Consider the following 20351-nt stretch of genomic DNA (forward strand, 5'->3'; position numbering starts at 1 on the left):
TCGTTCACTCTTTTCCATAGATGCTGCCTATGCCTACGGATCGTCAGCATTTTGGGTATGCTGCTTTGGATTTCCAGCATATGCAGATTGTTTTGTGTTAGTTCAACCAAGAATGTTTTATTAGCCATCAGATGGTGAGGGAAGCGCAAATTGGTAAATCTGCAGAGGAATTATTGATTTGTGTTAGAACTATAGAGTGTTGTTATTTGGAGAATGCAAGCATCAAATACTAATTTGGGTAAGATCAAGATAGAGGGAAAGGAAGAACAGGGATTTCTGATATGTGAATGACTGACCAATATCTCCTTGCCCACGAGGAAGGAGGTGGGACTGAACTTGCAAAGAGGAATGAAAAGAGCTAAGAAGATCTTCAATAAGAATAATCTTGTGTCATAAAGTTTGGATTAATAATAGAGAAGGACAAGAAAAATTCTGCAGTCAAACTTTTAAATTGAAATATGTCTAATTTCAATATGATGTGAGGGGATGCAGTCAAGGAGGTCCTTCAGAGTGTCTTGCACAAAGAAGAAAAGAGAGGAGAATCAACAGGCTTTGTTGGATGATCGGGAAGAGAGGGCAGGCAGTGAACCAAAACTGGGAATGTCAGGTTAATTCCTCAAATGTGAACCAGGCTAAATTCAATGACTTGACAAATGGTGGAAGCAATTGAAATAGCTGATGAGGAGAAAATATGAAAACTTCTGAGGGTTATAAATACATCACATTATACTTCCTAGATGCCTAAATATATTGGAAGAGTTATTTACATGCTTATTGAGCTAAATTGCTTGTCTTCCTCCATACTCTTTAGTGCCTTATATCTCAGTTTAACTTACTTAGTCTTCTTCTGAAATAGCATTCTAACTCTAAATGGGTTTGTCCTTCCTACAGAGGGAGGTATCAGTTTAATCAAGAGTTGAGTGCTATTACAACAAAATTTCCAAAAAACTACCTTGTAAGATAGGAAACCACACTTTTTTTTCCTTTTTCTTACTACATTACACTTTACACAAGTTACCAAAGGAACTAGAACTAGAAATATGCTTGCTATGGATGTGAAATGGAGTTAAGCGCAATTGCAAATCGCTATGTTGCAGACATACAGGGAGGGAAATGAATGATTGCTCAGCATAGAGGGGAGATGAGCCATGCAGTTGAATCATTACCCCCTGACATAGATGTCTGACATCTTCTCTCCTGTCATGAAAGCATCATCTTGAAGAATAACATCATCAGTGTTCCAAATAATAACACGCAGTTCATAACTGGTTAACAACAAAAGCAACAAAGAAAAATGAGCAAACAAAAACACACTTTAAAATCCCACACAGGTCACACAGATGTACATACCCCCTGACAAAAATGTCACTAGATTTCTCTCCAGTGAAGTAATCATCGTCTTCCAAGATAACCTCATCTGTATTCCAAACTATCACTCTAAGCTCATATCTGGCAGGGAGGAAGGAAAGCAGGATAAGATGCTGGAGCACATGTAACATGACTGCACACCCATCAAGCTGCATTCTCTCTGTTGGAATTAACTTGGTACTGCAAAGTTTCCAAGTGTTTTCAGTTGAAGGTGGATTACCGAAAAGTACTCAAGGGAAGTGAGGAACTGAAACAAGTTGAGTTCCCAAGGTATTATTAGAACGTTCCTTTGATTTGCACTATATTGGCTTCTTGAGACAGTAGTCTTGCTGGACCTAACTCTACTATGGATTAACACGTACAAACAAGCTGGATGAACTCAGCAGGTCGGGCAGCATCTGTTGAAATAAGCAGCAGTCAACGTTTCGGGCTGAGACCCTTTGTCAGGACTGAAGAAGGAGGGGGCCAGGAGCCCCAAAAAGAAGGTGGGGGGATGGTGGAAAACCAATCAGCGGAAAGATCAAGGGGTGGGGGAGGGGAAGCAGGGAGAGGATAGGCAGGAGAGGTGAAGAAGGAATCTAAGGGGAAAGCACTATGGGTAGTGGAAGAAAGCAGAATCATGAGAGAGGTGATAGGCAGCTAGAAGAGGAGACAGAGTGAATGTGGGATGGGGGAAGGGAGAGGGAGGGAATTACCGGAAGTTGGAGAATTCGATGTTCATACCAAGGGGCTGGAGACTACCCAGACGGTATATGAGATGTTGCTCCTCCAACCTGAGTTTGGCCTTATCATGGCAGTAGAGGAGGCCATGTATGGACTTATCCGAATGGGAATGTGAAGCAGAGTTGAAGTGGGTGGCAACCGGGAGATCCTGTCTGTTATGGCGGATGGAGCGGAGGTGCTCGATGAAGCGGTCCCCCAATCTGCGTCTGGTCTCGTCAGTGTAGAGGAGGCCGCACCGGGAGTACCTGATGCAATAGATTACCCCAACAGACTCACAAGTGAAGTGTTGCCTCACCTGGAAGGACTGGGGCCCTGAATGGTGGTGAGAGAGGAGGTGTAGGGACAGGTGTAGCACTTACGCTTGCAGGAATGAGTACCAAGTGGGAGATCTGTGGGGAGGGATATGTGGACCAAGCAGTCGTGGAGGGAACGATCCCTGCGAAAAGCAGAGGGGTAGAGAGGGAAAGATGTCCTTAGTGGTGGGGTCCTGTTGAAGGTGGTGGAGGTTGCAGAGGATAATATGCTGGATCCGGAGGCTGGTGGGGTGGTAGGTGAGGACAAGGGGAACACGGTCCCTGTTGTGGTGATGGGAGGATGGGGTGAGGGCCAAAGTGCGGGAAATGGAGGAGATGCAGGTAAGGGCATCGTTGATGACGGCATTATGGGGCCCCTGCCCCCTCCTTCTTCAGTCCTGATGAAGGGTCTTGGCCCGAAACGTTGACTACTGCTCATTTCAATGGATGCTGCCCGACCTGCTGAGTTCATCAAGTTTGATTGTATGTATTGATTTGACTACAGCATCTGCAGTGTACTTTGTGTCTACTACTGATAGACTCTTATTGGAGAAAATTTCATCCTTCAGATTCTTCAAAGTTCAGCAAGTTTTTATCATTGCAAAACAGTATTTGTATTATCTTGCTTAATAATCAGAGTTTTTGTTTTAGAAAGCAATTCAGAAATTGTCATGTTCGATGACTACACACAATGATAGCTACACAGTCAATGAACCTCAGCAAAGTTTAGTTTCTCATAGTTTCTCATCCTTATGATTAGAACAAGTAGGTTAATCAAGAATAAATAACTGAGTGAAGAAAATGTGAAAGAAAATATCTAAGGGACAACTCTTTTAGAACATTAGAGAATATCCCCTAGAGGGGCAATAGATTATCTGCATTTATGGTAATTCAGCACTAATGTTTGGCACTGTGTCTTCTCAGCACAGTAGGATTCCATTCAGATATTCACAAATACTTCATGGAGAAATGTAACAACAATATTCACACTCAATCAATTAACCTGAAATTGTCTGAAACAATTGACCATAAAACAAGAATATGATTACAGCACTTATACTGGAGTATACCAGAGGCTGTTCAAGAAACTATAAGTGTTAAACAAGACAGGATTCTTAAACAACATTACACTGAGTGATAAAACAAGCAAACATTGTAATCCCTGGAATGTAGTAATACAAAGGAGATTTTCTTAATGCTTTCAAGATAAAAAGGATTATTTCATCCACTGATTGAGTTCCAGTCTGAAGATGCATCTAGGGGTCTTTCAGATCTGAAATTAGAAGTATTCTGTGCACTCTGAGCATTATGGATGTTCGAGACTCTCTTTTGCAAATAGCATCTGATCTGTTTTTGCCACTTTTAAACCAAGGGTATTAACAGGTCTGAGGAACAGTGTAGCCACATCACTCATAGCCTCTCTGAAGCTCAGGCTGGAGCGACTAAATATCCTACTACTGAATATATGTTCTCATGTTTCTAATTCATCATTGCACTGTGGGATGATGTCATCTCTATTTTTGAACATGTATGATACACTCAGGAAAATGTTCTGATTTTCATGATGCTGGGCCTGGGCGACAGGGGTTTACATTTTGTCAATTCGCCAAAACAGTGAGATTCTGCTGCTTAATATTCAAATTGTGTTCCAACGGGCAATGGTTCACACAGGGACCCAAAGGCCGAAGAAATATGACAAAAACGAGTGAGCATAATGTTATTTGTCTAGCTAAGTTTAAATCTTGCAAAGTAAACCTCAGACATGACAGCACAGAGAGCAGTCATGATCTGTAAGAAAGATCATCTACTTTGATCAGAAATTTACTTTTGCATTAATAGGTCAACATATTGAATTTCATGTGATTAGAGAACAAAGGTTCTCTGCATGGCTTGAAAATTAATCATGATGATTTTAGTTTTATTCTCTCAGTTTTAGAAATAATATCCACCCTGAGGCCTTTGTGTATTAACTGCAGAGAAAATGGCAGACTTGTTGGTTGATAATTCCTGCCATAAAACATGACACTGCTGACCAGGTGATTCAGAATTAGGATCCAGGAGCTGGGTAGCAATTCCTAAATAATGCTGGAAAAACTTTGAGGTGGGATTTTCACAGTAGTAAAAGAATGTTATTGTTGACTAAAAATTTTGAGAGGTTTGTCCTATTTCAGTTGTGGTAAGTTTAATTCACACATAAGCTACAATAAGAAAATGTTCATAAATTAAAATGAAATCTATTTTGTCATTTAAAAATACAGTACTAAACACCAGGCTCTTTTTCTAGTTGTTAATCTGTCCTCTTCAGGAGAGAAGTGTCAGGAACTTAAGAAACAGCAATATCCTCACAACTATTGCAATAAGCATAAAAAAGAACAATTGTGCTGAATTAAAAATGTTAGACAACACCTCAAATAATATGAAATACTTTACTTCTTTGGCTTCCTTGGTGATATATCAATTGCTGCTCCTGGTGCAGGCTGGTCCTTTGGAAACATATCGACAAACAGTTCGATACGGCCCTGAAATAATACAGAAACCAACTTTCAGGTTAATTATAGATAGCACAGTGCCAATTTGCAAAATGTTTTCTATTATACTGACTCAACCTTAGAACTGGGCATACCATGCTTAATTATTCCTTATCTTTTGTTGGAAATATCCTTCTGTGTTGTGTAGGTTTTGTCATCATTATGATACAATTGAACACATTCTATTACATCGTGAAGCATATAAGGTTGACGGAAATCAAATGCAAGCTTCACTAAAATCTTTGGAGGTAGCTTTCATTTAAAAACTTCATTAAGTTATGGAAGTGACTGTAATTTAATTCACAGTATTGTCTTTCACTATAGGGATTTTTGGGGTAATTTAGTTTTCACTCGATAAAGTTTTATTTCTCAGTTCTCTACATCACACTCCAGTAGAGTTGGTGGTAGTAATGCACCTATAAGTTGGACCACTAGTCATCAGTAAAAGTCAAAAGAAGAAGAAAATTGCTTTCTAGACTGTGCAATGACAGTTTTGGAGTCCAATTTACAACTCAAAAGCATTGCTTTTTTTGTAATAACAGACTGGTTTACTTTGGTAGCTTCAACTAATTCTGTTTTGGAAAGTAAAAATATTTTTTTTTTTGGCCTCAAGCTCTGTTTTGCATCTCAAACTAACTCCACAGTGAATTCTAGGCTCCAGCCATCAGTAAATATTCAAAAGACATCATGGGCCCTGATAGATTCATAATTAAGGATCCCATTCTTTCGAACTATTTTCCACCAGGATAGTAATTCAAATCATCACTTGTTAGATAACTGACAAGAGAATTACCCTTCCCCAATTGTTAGATCAAGGTGACTTCTTCCATCAAGAATTTTTCTACAAATAGTATTGTTCTATCCATGAGAATAAACAAATAATTTTGATGGCATCTCGTGTTAGTAATGCATCCGAGTTTTCTGGAGAGTAAGTTTGAACATAGAGATAGATTTGGCAAAATCATAGGGGAATGGAATTCATTAATGACAGATTGTTGAAAACATTTGGATATTTTAAAATGTAAAATAAATCAATTGCTGAAACATCTAACAAGTCAGGCACCGTCTGTGGAAAGGGAAACAAACCCTTTACCAAAATAGAAGTTTCTTTGACTTGAAATGTTAACTTTGTTTCTTGTTCCACAAATGTTGTCTAACCTTCTGGGTGCTTGCATATTTTCCAATTTTATTTCAGATTTTTGGCATTTGCAGTTTTTGGATTTTGATTTTATTTTCCATTCTCCATATAGGGAAAGCTGTGATGGGTGGGTCTTTTGTATCTAGTATCAGTATTCCATGAATCGACTCTTAAGAATGTGGAATAGGTCTCTCCAGCAGGGAGAAGGATGCAGCAGATTCTTAAGACTATAATGACAATGTCTCCTTTATGATTTTTCTCTTTGACTTTGGTAAAATCTTTCATGTTACCAATCTGATGTAGCATTAAATGCCAGCATCTATAAACATGTTAACTGCAGTGTTAGTAAAAGGACATTGACATTATATTATTATGTTATTTAATTGTGTAACTTTTTTAGAGGATATAAATATACATCTTCCTCTTACTATAGAAACTTTCCATCAAAAAGCCAAAAATCCTAAGTGTGTGGAACAGTTAGCTTTTAGTGCTCTCTATGCCTGCAAGTTCAGTATGGCCAGGCACAAACTCAGAAGTTGTAAACTTCTAACTGGCTGATGACCGATGAAAGGACTGCTGTATATATGTGCTGCATTGCAGATGGACATCACAGTGCAGCCAGAATCTGTAGAGATTTCCAAGCAGATAAACTGGGAACTCTATCATCGGACCCAGAAACTACATTCATCTTCATGGAGAGCAATGGCTGAGAGAGAGAGAGAGATTCAACCTTTTTTCTTTACAGTTTTATAATTTATTTCCATTAACTTTAATATACTTGGCCTTCAGAATTTTAATTGCTCTTTATGTTGTTATATCATCTTTGAAAGCTGCTGTATCTTTGTAGTGTGGCTTAATTGGCTCTCTGAATAGCTAGGTGCAGGTAGAGGATTGGTGACCCCAGGTGCTGAGCACATTACCAGAGATTCCAGATCAATATTTAATCAGACGGAAGTGACCTTTTCTGACTGGCAATTCTTTCTGCACTGCTCCACGGCCTAGCTTCTTTTCAGCGATTATTTGGTTCATAATTTGGATTCTATTTTGGGGTTTTTTGGAAAGCCACATTAGTCATCAAATAGCTTGACCTAAAGCATAATACCATGGCAGTCCCTATGATAGCCTTAGATTTCTCAATAACCTAACTGAAGCCAGGGCAAGAATAGGAATCAGAAATGATGTGGAAAGTGCTGAAAATGCTCAGCAGATCAGACAGAATTAACGTTCTCCTCTCTCCATTGAGCTTGTCTGACCTGTTGAGCATTTTCAGTATTTCAAATATCCAGCTTCTGCCATACCTCATCGCTCTTACCTACCCAGAAATATGATAATTGTGCCATCTGTGCTCTTGGCGGAATTCCTTACTTGCAGGGAGTATATATCTGAAATCTCGGGTGATACAGATCATTATTTTCCAGTTAGACTATGATCTGAAACTAATAATTGTTTATACTTCAATGTACTCATGGTGATCACTCTTACAAAATTACAATATATGATCTCTACTGTACCTGCTCGATGCCTGGTTTCTCAGGATTCAGCAGAGGCCTTGTTTCCACGTGTTCTGGAACTAATTTGCAGCCAACCCGTGGCACCTGCTCCCAGTGCTGCAGGACAATCAGGGACAGGTGTTCGTCAGTCTCCTTCTTCACCCCTGCAGAGAAGTTAAAGAAGTTGGCCACCTTCGGTTCTGTGTGCTCTTCAGAGGGAAATTTATGAGACTATAGTGTTAGCAGCTGTGAAACTTACAACATGTGCAATCTATTTGTTATAATAAAACAAAACAAATGAAATAAAATAAAATTAAAAAAAAACAAAATAAAATAGAGAGTATTTGTCACAAAGAAAACAAAGTATTTTTAAAGTCCAGGACACATACTTTCTCATATTCCTGTAGCTATCAGGCTTTGTGATGATGGGGAACAGAAATGATTAACTATTACTTCATACCATTTTCATCTTCAATCTCTGTTGGACCTGTAAACACTCTGTTGGCGACTTTTACTCTTCCTCTGGGTCCGAAGTGAGGCCCGTCTACTTTACCCTCTTTGCAAAGTTTCGTTAGTATCTGAGTTGGGGCCATTGGATCTCTCCAGACATTGTATCCATGACTGTGTACAGGAAGAACACATTGGTATGCATTAGTGGCTTGATGACTGACTGTGAAATGCAACAAACCCCAGTTGCGTTGCTTTGTTAATCTAGCCCCAATAATGTCATGGCACTACTCTAAAGCACTTCCAATTTATATTGTGATCCTTATACTGTGTATTTTTGACACATAAATATTGTACACTAGCTGTGGTGGGAGGCAATCATCAGGTCCAGCACAATCCAGCCCATTCTTACTGTGGGGCTCTTGCACTTCAGAGCTTGAATGAGTTTGATCATTTCACAACTTTCATCATCCACAGTGGTAGGGAGTTGCCAATGTGGATGGAAAAGTTGGTCAGAGGTAAGATTTTTTTGGTTGATTTCAATTAATACTAATGATTTTTCATTATTAAATGTATGAGCTGCCAAAAGGACATGAGGTGGTCTGGAACAGGAACTTGGATTCTACCAACTGGACCCCATTGACCACTCTGCTGTTGACACTCTGGAAGATGAATTTCTCCTCATGCTAGCATTGTAAATTTTCCTGTGGTTTTAATCACGCTGATTTGCATTTTTTTATATCCCATCAACTCTTTCCCTACATTCTCTTGTCGAATATTATATTGTTACAGCTTCTGACTCAACCACCTGCCAATTTTTTTTCTAATTCCTGACACTTACTTTAGTATCTCCAGTACTCCTCAGCCAACACTACAGATTACTGTCTCACTTGTCCAGTTGATCTATGAGCTATAACCGGCACACCAATCATGAATTTGAGAGCTCGGAGAGAGAAGGCGGCACACAGGTCTGGGAGCGAAGTTTAAAAAGGGAAAGCTTCACGGGAACTTGGCTATAACTGGAGCACCAATCGTGAGTTGGAGCGCTGGGAAGGTTCAGGCATAAAAGGGAGACACTGTCTAGCCAAGTAGTCATCAGAGGAGTAGTCTGAGGCAGAATGGTAGGGCTTTGGCTCATTCTGGCTTCGGTTAGGTAAGTGGGTAAATGGACTTTGTTTTTTTTTCCTTTGCATTTTTTTTGGGAGTTATAGAGAACAAGACTGTAGGGTTAGCACTTTACTCTGTGGGAATCCTGGGAATTGTCCGGTCTCCCAGATGGCCACATCTGTGCCTGATGCACTGAGATGCAGCTTCTGAGAGACAGTGTTAGGGATCTGGAGCTGCAGTTTGATGACCTACAGCTTATCAGGGAAAGTGAGCAGGAGGTAGATGGGAGCTACAGGGAATTAGTCACTCTGAGGCTGCAGGAGTTAGACAAGTGGGTGACTGTCAGGGAAGGGAAGGGAAGAGCTCAGGTAGTACAGAGCACCCCTGTGGCCATCCCCCTCCATAATCATTATCCCGTTTTGGATGCTGTTGGAGTGGGGGGGGGGGGGAAATGACCTGACAGAAGACGACCACAGCGATCAGCACTAAGCCTGGTTCCGTGGCACAGAATGGAGAGAAGAAAATGAGGAATGCGGTAGTCATAGGGGATCCCATAGTGAGGGGAACAGACAGGAGGTTCTGTCAGCCTGATAGAGATACCTGCATGATGTTTTGCCTCCCAGGTGACAGGGCACGGTATGTCTCGGATCAGGTGCAGAGTATTCTGAAGGGAGAGGGTGAATTGCCAGAAGTCTTGGTACATATTGGTACAAAATGACATACATAGAAAAAGGGAGGAGATCCTGAAGAGAGAATTCAGGGAGTTGGGTAGGAAGCTGAAAATCAGGAATTCCAGGGTAATTATCTCAGGATTGCTGCCTGTGCCATGTGCTACCAAGTGCAAGAATAGCATGGTCAGGTGTATTAATGCTTGGCTGGGATACTGGAAAAGGGAGCAGGGCTTCGGGTTCCTGGATCACTGGGGCTTCTTCTGGGGGAGGTACGACCTGTACGAAAAGGACAGGCTACAGCTGAACCCAAAGGGGTCCAATATCCAAGTAGGCTGGTTTAATGGAGCTGTTCAGGAAGATTTGAACTAATTAGGCAGGGGTTTGGGAACCGGAGTGATAAGGCTGAGGAAGGGGAAAACAGAAATAACTCAAAGGTAGCATGCAATAGAGACGATAGAAAGGACAGGCAGGAGATGAGGCATAATCACATCCAGTGGGATGAGATACAGGGCAATACAGGCATGGTGCAGTTAAAGCAGAAAGCATCAAATACTGGACTGAAAATGCTGTATTTGAATGCATGCAGCATAAGAAATAAAATGGATGATCTTGAAATTCAGCTACAGATTGGCAAGTATGACATTGTGGCCATCTCTGAAACTTGGCTAAAGGATGGCTGCCATTGGGAGCTGAACGTCCAAGGATATACAGTGTATCGGAAAGATAGGTTAGTGGACAGAGGGGGTGGTGTGGCCCTGTGTGTAAGAAATAATATTAAATCATTAGAAAGGGATGATGTATGATCGGAAGGTGTAGAGGCTCTGTGGGTTGAGTTCAGAAGTGTCAAGGGTAAAGGGGCTCTAATGGCAGTTGTATACAGGCCTCTAAACAGCAGCCGGGATGTGGATTACAGAATACAGCAGGCGAAAGAAAAGATGTGTCAGATGGACAATGTCATGATAATCATTGGGGATTTTAACATGAAAGTGGATTGGGAAAACCAGGCCAGTACTGGAACTCAAGACAGAGAATCTGCAGAATGTCTAAGGGATGGCTTTTTAGAACAGCTTGTTGTTGAGCCCACTAGGGGATTGGCTGCACTGGTTGGGTGTTGTGCAATAATCCGTAGGTGATAAGAGAGCTTAAAGTTAAGGAACCCTTAGGGAACAGTGATCACAATATGATTGAGTTCACTTTGAAATTGAGAAGGAGAAACTGAATTCCAATCTGTTGGCATTTCAGTGGAATAAGGGCAATTACAACGGCATGAGAGGGGAACTGGCCAAGGTTGTCTGGAAAGGGACACCAGCAGGAAGGACAGCAGAGCAGCAATGGCTAGAGTTTCTATAAAAAATGAGGGAAGTGTAAGATATATTCCAAATGAGAAGAAATTTTTGATTGGAAGAAGGACACTACTGTGGTAGATAAGTGAAATCAGAACTAAAGTAAAGGCAAAAGAGAGGGCATACAAAAAAGTCAAAGCTAGTGGCAAGACAGAGGATTGGGAAGCTTTTAAAAACTTGCAGAAGGAAACTAAGAAGGTCATTAGGAAGGAAAAGATGAATTATTAAAAGAAGCTGGTGACTAATATCAAAGAAGATAATGAAAGCTTTTTAAAGAATTTAAAAGGTAAAAGAGAGTTGAGGGTAGATGTATGAAAATGAAGTTGGAAATATTGTAATGAGAGAGACAGAGATAGCAGAGGAACTGATTGAGTATTTTGTATCAGTCTTCGCAGTGGAAGACATCTGCAGTATACTGGACATTCAAGAGTGTCAGGCAAGTGAAGAATGTACAATGAAAATTACGACTGAGAAGGTGCTCAGGAGGCTTAATGGTCTGAGGGTGGATAAATCTCTTGGACCTGATGGAATGCATCGTCAGGTTCTGAAGAAAGTAGTTGGAGAGATTCTGGAGGCATTAACAATGATGTTTCAAGGATCAGTTGATTCAGGCATTGTACTGGATAACTGGAAAATTGCAAATGTTACTCTGCCATTTAAGAAGGGTGGGAGGCAGCAGAAAGGAAACTATAGACCTGTTAGCCTGACATCAGTGGTTGGGAAGTTGTTGGAATCAATTGTTAGGGATGAGATTACAGAATACCTGGAGACACATGATAAGATAGGCTAAAGCCAGCATGGTTTCCTGAAAGGAAAATCCTGCCTGATGAACCTACTGCAATTTTTTGAGGGAATTACAAGCAGGGTAGACAAAGGAGATGTAGTAGACATGGTGTACTTGGATTTTCAGAAGGCATTTGACAATGTGCCGCACATGAGGCTGCTTAGCAATATAAGAGCCCATGGAATTACAGGGAAGTTACTAGCATGTGTGGAGCATTGGATGGTTGGCAGAAAACAGAGAGTGGGAATAAAGGGAACCTATTCTGGCTGGTTGCCGGTTACCAGTGGAGTTCCACAGGGATTGGTGTTGGGACTGCTTTTTACAATGTATGTCAATGATTTGACTACGGTATTAATGGGATAGTTTAGGGACTGGTCAAAGAAGTGGCAAATGAAATATAATGTTGGAAAGTGTATGGTCAAGCACTTTGCTGGAAGAAATAAACAGGCAGACTATTATTTAGGCGGGGAGAGAATTCAAAATGCAGAGATGCAAAGAGACTTGGGAATCCTTGTGCAGGATACCCTAAAGGCTAACCTCCAGGTTGAGTCGGTTGTGAAGAAGGTGAAGGCAATGCTGGCATTCATTTCTAGAAGTCTTGAATATGAGTGCAGGGATAAGATTTTGAGGCTCAATAAGGCACTTGTGAGATCATACTCTGAGCTCCTTATTTCAGAAGGGATATACTGACATTGGAGAGGGTTCAGAGAAGATTCATGAGAATGATTCCAGGAATGAAAAGTTTATCGTATATGGAACGTCTGGCAGCTCTTGGGCTGTATTCCCTGGAGTTCAGGAAAATGAGTGAGGATCTCATAGAAACATTGCTAATGTTAAAAGGACTGAACAATTAGATATGACAAAGTTATTTCCCATGGTAGGGAAGTCCAGGACAGGAGGGCACGACTTCAGGATTGAAGGACGTTTATTTAGAACAGAGATGCAGAGAAATCTCGTTAGTCAGAGGGAGGTAAATCTGTGGAATTTGTTGCCACAAATAGCTGTGGAGGTGAAGTCACTGGGTGCAGTTAAGGCAGAGATAGATAGGTTCTTGCTTAGCCAGGGTATCAAAGGGTATGGGGAGAAGGCAGGGCAGCGGAGATGACTGAAATAATTGGATCAGCCCATGATTGAATAGCGGAGCAGACTCGATGGGCCGAATGGCCTACTTCTGCTCTTATATCTTATGAGCTTTTCCACTTCTATTAACATATCCTTGTTTATTTATTGCAAACAAACAAAAGCATTTTTAACACAGGCCCAAAGCCCAACCTTCTACCACTCTTGTCTACTTTCACTGTGTCACACATGACCCCATCCCACTCCTCACTTCCTGACCCTGTTACCCTGCCCAGCTCATGAGACTTCATAATTTCCAAATAAGAACAAAGCTCTCCTGGAGCTAAAAACCTGATGCAGCAGGAATGATTGTCGTGTTCCCACACTTCATATCCCCATGCATCCCATGGAAGATGTTACAATCCCACACACAAATGCAAAGCAACTGCAGATTTCTGCTTTGCCTAGTGTATCTCTTACCTCCTCTCAATCCATTAATAACTTACCTGCTTCTTAGGCCTATCGATCTTTGCATGCCCAAAACAAGTAAGCTGCTTCTGAATGCGCACTTCGGTCAGTCAAGCACTTGGCTGATGCACCAGATTTTATGCCAGAACGATTCCCACAGCAGTTTTTGAGTGTGGCCTCAGTATCCTGGTAGGTCTAGCCAGTAGTTCAAATTCCTACTTTCACCATTTAACCCCACCCCTCATCGTTTTCAATATTTCATAAAGGAATATTGTCCTAGACTTCCTCTGAATGTCACATTAAACAAAAGACCAGGATTCAAATTATAGTCTCTCTAGAATAGACATGAACGTTAACATCCACTATGCATCATAAACTAATGGTGATTTAAAATGTAACTTTCTTAAAATTAATAGTGTTACTTACACTGAATATTGCTGTGAGATGCCACAGGTCGCTCTGTGTTTGCTATAGAAGCGATTCTCTAGATCAATTTTTGTTTCTCCAATTAGATCATCTGTACCTACTAAATCCCAGTCAAATATGGCCACTGTCAGCATGGACTCCATTGGAAATGTGGCATCAATGTCAAACGATCTGGATGAATGGATAAAATCATCAGAACTTAAACAGCAAGTAGGAAGAAAATACTTAAATCAGCCAATAAAATGGTAATACATAATACCTGTTCAGAGTCAGCAATAGATACTGTGGAATGTTTTGCACTGGTGTGGTGGAGTAAAATTTGTCTCTACCGGTTAATTTCTGGTAGAATCCTGTACCAAATCCCTAGTCGGCTTGGTGCTGGAAACAAACAGCTGCTCTTTAGCAGTGTGTCTCTGAGACTTGGAAAGGGTAGCCCACAATGATTTAAACAGCTGGATTCAGAGATGTTTCAAGTCAAAGAGTTTGCGTCTCTGTTCTGAAGTGAAGTGGGGCCAACCTCAGTGCCTAAACTTACTCCAAAATTTATACCTGATTTCAAAAGCTTTAGGAACCTGGGGCTATCAAAGATGCACTTGGTGGGATTCATGGACCAAGCCTCCAATGTTCCCTATCCATGACTGTTATGATGAAGTAATCTTATAATGTCACCCCAAAATTCAATTATTTATTCTTGAAATGGCAGCAACAAAAATCCCAAAACTATTTTCTGGACTCATCTGCATGACTTACTTGCCAAAGACAGGATTAAGTTGCTTGGAGATATAGTTCTCCTTGTCCCTGATTTCTGTTTTGCCGAGTTTTATGACAATATATGGGTCTGCTTTGCCATTGATGTCGGCTGGATGTAAGTCTGTAGCCTAAGGAAACAGATTAAATGATAAAGCTAAGAATCAAAGGAAACATGAGAATACATCTGAACTAAATTTGGTGAATGATCAAGAACGAAAGTGTATAACCTCAAATTATGGAAGAGACTGCAGAGTAATTAATGCCTTAGATAGCTGGTTGTGAAGGCTTACGATGTGTTTGTCTCGAAGGCATGGTAGATGGCAACCCTTCAAAATTCTTCTTCCCACATTTCAGTTCACTATACTTTGTGCTCACAGATCAGACTTTGAGCCTTCGAGGAGTAAATAATGTGCTAATACCTTTGAACAATTTTGGATGTGTCTTGCATAAAAAGAGATTTATGAGATAGTTCCAGTTTTTTTGATTGTGAGGTACACCAAATCACTGTTGTAAGTTGCCTCATGTTATTATATCTGGGCCATCAGCACACAAAGTTTAAAATTACCTTGGGAGTCACGTCCCTCAGATGTTCCTCATGCTTGTCTGTGAAACTGGTGCCACCTAGTGGTGGTATTCTGAATCAGTGAAATTCAGATTGACACTAAGGCTAGGATCACCAAAACCTGCTGATTTTGGCAACTCTTCATGGGCCTTTCACATTTAGCAAAGGTTTATTTGATGCCTGTTAATTCAATTCAATTAATTGATTAAAATGGGATAAAAGGCCAACTTCATCTGGGTGAAGGAAATACTAAGGATGTTTGATCAGCAGAAAATGTTCATGTTCTGTCTACAGATGCAAAAGTGAAACTCTCCAGCTTTTGAGAGACTTATTTTCTCATTACTTACCCTTACTACATACACTCTGACCAAAACATTGATGAGATCGTTGCTTGGGATACCCTGGAACATTCCAAACGTGGGTTCATAACCTGCTTCCCGAGCAATATCATCTGGTAGAGGTACCTTGTACACACAGACAGAACCCTGCATACATTAAAAAAACACACATGGAAGTGAAAGGTAACAAGACTGTAAGACACGTCAAGTAAATAAATAAACAAATATATAAAAATCTATATTGATTTACCTATTGAAGCCACATAAGCTGAGGATTTTGAGATGGGTTCTTTAAGTAATTTCTTTTTACAAAATTAAGAAAAAGTGAAATTTTATTTCAAGCAGCAAATGAATACAGCAGTATTTTCAAACTACGTGCAGGCAATTAAGTGCTTCATTTGAACCTGATGGCTATAATGCTGCATGAGATGGAGAATTTGTGCATGCTTCATAAATTCCATACAGTTTTTGAAAATGCCTGCATTTTCTGTTGTGATCCAAAATTCCACCATAAAAATGGGGTCACAACAAATGATGCACTGCACAAGCAAATAGATTCCTTTTCAAGAAGCAACTTCTGAGGCATGTTACATTTAACAATGGAAAATCTAATGATTCTCCCTGAGGATTATATAGTCTTTTTCTATTTGCCCCAACGATTCATTGCATGGGGCTGGCTCGATGAATCAGTTGGCCTGTTCTTCCTCTGACATTTACATACTTGTAGGAACATTTTGATGTCAACTGTTAAATTAAAATGTAATTTCCTAGACAGTAATGTCTCATGGAACATAGAACAGCACATCTCTGGCTGGGCCATTCACCTACAATGGTGTTCCGATCTTGATGCTGATTTATACTGAATGGCCTCTTCCACTTTATCATCCATATCCTTCCATTCCTTTCATATTCATGTGACTATCCAAAAGACGTTTAAACTCCACCAAACTGCCTAATTCCACTACCACACATGGCAACTAACCCATTCCCAACATCTACTTCTCGCCTTGTAAAAATCTTGTTGTCTTTGAACTTCCACCCTCTGACCTTAAAAGCATCTTTGGTCTTTGACACTTCTGTGCTGAGGAACAGATTCTGACTGTCTACTCCATCAACACTTCTCATAGTTTTAAAAGACTTCCATCAGGTTTCCCTGCAGCCTCTGAAGAGGACGGTCCAAGCTTGTCCAACCCGTCCTTACAGCGAATGGCCTCTGTTCTGGGCAACATCGCGGTAAAGCTCTTCTGCAGCTTTTACGCATCCTCCATTTTTTCCTATGATGGGGTGACTGGAACTGCATGCAACACTCCCAGTGTGGCCCCACTGAAGTTCTACATAGCTGTAGCACGACTTCCTTACTCTCACGTTCAACACCCCTCCTAATGAAGGCAAGCATTCCACGTACCTTCTGTACCACCTTATCCACTTGTGTCACTACTGTCACTGAACTATGAACCTGGCCCCCAAGATACCTTTGTAGTTTCACCATGTTAAGGAGCCTACTATTAGCTGTATACTTTCACCTTCCAAAGTGCAATATCTCACACTTACCCAAATTAAACTCCAACTGGCATTTCCCTGTCCATACCTATAACTGATCTATATTCCACTGTTTTCTTCAATAGTCCCTTACATTGTATACAACCCCAATAATTTTAGAGTCATCTGCAAATTTGCTAATCCACCTATCTATATTGTCACCGAAGTCAACAAGAACGCAAGAAGTTGCAGAGAGTAGTGCACTCATCCTAATATTTCACAGACACATTTCTCTCCACCACTGGTAGTGTCAAAAGGAGATGCTACTTCAAGAAGGCAATATCCATCATCAAAGATCCCCACCATCCAGGCCTTTCCGTCTTCTCACAGCGATCATTGGGCAGAAAGCATTAAGTCCAAAGTCCCACACCAGCAGGTCCAAGAACAGCTACTTCTCTTCAGCCATTTGGTCTTGAATCATCTGGCATCACCACAATCAAATCAAGTTTAATTTTCATTCAACCATGCACAGATACAGCTGAATGAAACAGCATTCCTCTGGGACCAAGGTGCAAAACATACACAGCACATTCAGAATAGTGAGAAAAGAAAACACAGTCATGCAAAAAAGAATAGATATAATCCAAGAACCTGAACCACAAATTGATTGTCCAGTTCCTGGCAATCTGGGCTGTCATTTCACCAATTGAAAACTGGAGAGAAGCATTGAAAGGAGTGGCCAGCCCCCAAGCGAGCATGCAACACCGCCTTGGCCGTTCTATCACCTGGGTTACAGCAAGGGGCAAGCTCCTGACCTGAGGCCTAGTCCCCACTACAACCGCTGAGCAGCTCCTGTGCCACCTGTCTCATCACCAAACAAGGGAAACAGGCCCGTGGCACTTTACATTATCAATGTACAGCAGGGTCTTGTGATCACAAGACGAACATCTGAGAAAATCACTCGCGGTTACATTGCACGCCACCTTCTTGCACCAACTCCAATGCCTTTGAGTAGCAGGCAGCAACACGGTCTGCACCATGGCCAGCTCTTCCAAATACAATCCGGCTCCTCCACCACACCAGCCGGTTCCTCCTCCAATGACCCGTCTGCCAGCTGTCTCCTCCTCCTCCGCCACACCGGCCGGTTCCTCCTCCAATGACCCGTCTGCCAGCTGTCTCCTCCTCCGCCACACCGGCCGGTTCCTCCTCCAATGACCCGTCTGCCAGCTGTCTCCTCCTCCTCCGCCACACCGGCCGGTTCCTCCTCCAATGACCCGTCTGCCAGCTGTCTCCTCCTCCGCCACACCGGCCGGTTCCTCCTCCAATGACCCGTCTGCCAGCTGTCTCCTCCTCCACCACACCAGCCGGTTCCTCCTCCAATGACCCGTCTGCCAGCTGTCTCCTCCTCCGCCACACCGGCCGGTTCCTCCTCCAATGACCCGTCTGCCAGCTGTCTCCTCCTCCTCCGCCACACCGGCCGGTTCCTCCTCCAATGACCCGTCTGCCAGCTGTCTCCTCCTCCGCCACACCGGCCGGGTCCTCCTCCAATGACCCGTCTGCCAGCTGTCTCCTCCGCCACACCGGCCGGTTCCTCCTCCAATGACCCGTCTGCCAGCTGTCTCCTCCTCCTCCGCCACACCGGCCGGTTCCTCCTCCAATGACCCGTCTGCCAGCTGTCTCCTCCTCCGCCACACCGGCCGGGTCCTCCTCCAATGACCCGTCTGCCAGCTGTCTCCTCCTCCGCCACACCGGCCGGTTCCTCCTCCAATGACCCGTCTGCCAGCTGTCTCCTCCTCCGCCACACCGACTGGTACCTCCTTCATCAACCCTCCAGATGGACCCTTCTTCTCCTACCTGCCGGTCAGCTCCTTTGACAATCTGACTGGCTACTCCAATCAACAAGCAGCTCACTGATGTGGTAGACCCCACTGTACATGAAGTTCTTGGAGTCCAGTATAGTCTTATGATCATAAAAAACACCTTTGATTGGCTCCTGAGAGGCTGCTGCACCTGACCATCCTGCCATCTTACTGGAAATCTATTACAATTAATCATTACAGCATTGAGACCACTTGGATAACTTTACACTTAAATGGACTTCTTTGTTCTAATTGCATCCTCGTTTAATTTACGTTTTTATATTTATATCTCTGGTTTTCATATGGATGCCACTTATATGATGCTATGTGCCAGTGATGCCACTGCAATAAATTTTTTTGTTGCACTTGTGCATAAACGTAGCTCTGCATGTGACAATGAACTCGAGTACTGTTGAAGCTTTTTTACTTAGTTGAAACATTTCAGTATGTAAGCAATTTTGCCAACTGCCACACCTGTAGACTAATTCAAAGTGTAATTAGAGAAAAGATATTATATGAAGGGCACTCCTTTTGAATACCATTAATGCTCTTAATGCATGTTTTTTCAATATAACATTTATATTGAATGAACTTATGGTGAGGTCTTTTTAGTTACCAAAGCTGAAATAAATAAGTTTAGTTTTAGATTATCTAAACATTGGCTGAAAACAGCTGCGTCCAGATGTAAAAGTCAAGTCGTCACTTTTTACTGTCATTTTGACCATAACTGCTGGTACAGTATGCAGTAAAAACGACCACGGTGCTACATGAAACAGTACAAAAGCTACACTGAACTATGTAAAAACAACACAGAAAAAACTACACTAGACTACAGACCTACTCAGGACCACATAAAGTGCACAAAACAGTGCAGACATTACAATAAATAAGGCACAGTAGAGGGCAGTAAGTTGGTGTCAGTCCAGGCTCTGGGTATTGAGGAGTCTGATAGCCTGGGGGAAGAAACTGTTACATAGTCTGGTCGTAAGAGCCCGAATGCTTCGATGTCTTTTCCCAGATGGCAGGAAGGAGAAGATTTCAGTTTTAAGTTGTGAACTTTTGAATGTTCACCATGATTAATATGTTGTTACTTTCCTTGCTGCTGTCTTTTTCCCCCTAATAACTCATCAGCAAGTTGGCATTCTTAAAATATAGGAATTTAAAAAAATTGTACATTTTTGGAGGGCATTTGACCCATCAGCTGTCTACCAGCATAGTTGGGCAATCCTGTCAGTTCCACTTCTCCACTTTTTTCATCATTGCCCAAAAAGTATTTCTCTCAAGTGGTTATCCAAATCTATTTAAATGAATGCTAGTAACTTTAACAACTTTGAAGTGTTTACTCACTTTAAAGCGGCCAACAATTCGTTCATCATCTGCTGTATTGTCATCATCATCTCCGATTTTACCTCGGTAAAGATTAAATGTGTGTAACCAGTCTTCAAAATTTCCAAACTCAGTTTCCAATTCTTTATGATAAACCTGCACAGTGGAATGGAAGGCTGTTACTCAAACTTC

At 41.6% G+C, this 20351-nt stretch overlaps 1 protein-coding gene and 1 long non-coding RNA gene across 6 annotated transcripts in view; one reads left to right on the top strand and one right to left on the bottom strand.

Moving 5' to 3' along the window:
• otofa (otoferlin a) overlaps positions 1-20351 on the bottom strand; it is a 351746-nt gene that overhangs the window by 19040 nt on the left and 312355 nt on the right. For all 5 annotated transcript variants that reach the window (XM_059981755.1, XM_059981752.1, XM_059981757.1 and 2 more), the window contains 8 exons: positions 20181-20315; positions 15505-15642; positions 14596-14723; positions 13846-14016; positions 8001-8161; positions 7562-7704; positions 4815-4903; positions 1351-1449 (listed from right to left, as the gene is read on the bottom strand). In XM_059981755.1, coding sequence (XP_059837738.1) covers positions 1351-1449; positions 4815-4903; positions 7562-7704; positions 8001-8161; positions 13846-14016; positions 14596-14723; positions 15505-15642; positions 20181-20315 — 1064 coding nt within the window. The remainder of the gene's footprint in view (positions 1-1350; positions 1450-4814; positions 4904-7561; positions 7705-8000; positions 8162-13845; positions 14017-14595; positions 14724-15504; positions 15643-20180; positions 20316-20351) is intronic.
• LOC132400613 (uncharacterized) overlaps positions 1-20351 on the top strand; it is a 66484-nt gene that overhangs the window by 667 nt on the left and 45466 nt on the right. The gene's annotated exons all lie outside the window — the stretch shown is intronic.

The sequence above is a fragment of the Hypanus sabinus genome, chromosome 10 (genome assembly GCF_030144855.1).
Source record: "Hypanus sabinus isolate sHypSab1 chromosome 10, sHypSab1.hap1, whole genome shotgun sequence".
Taxonomy (NCBI): Eukaryota; Metazoa; Chordata; class Chondrichthyes; order Myliobatiformes; family Dasyatidae; genus Hypanus; species Hypanus sabinus.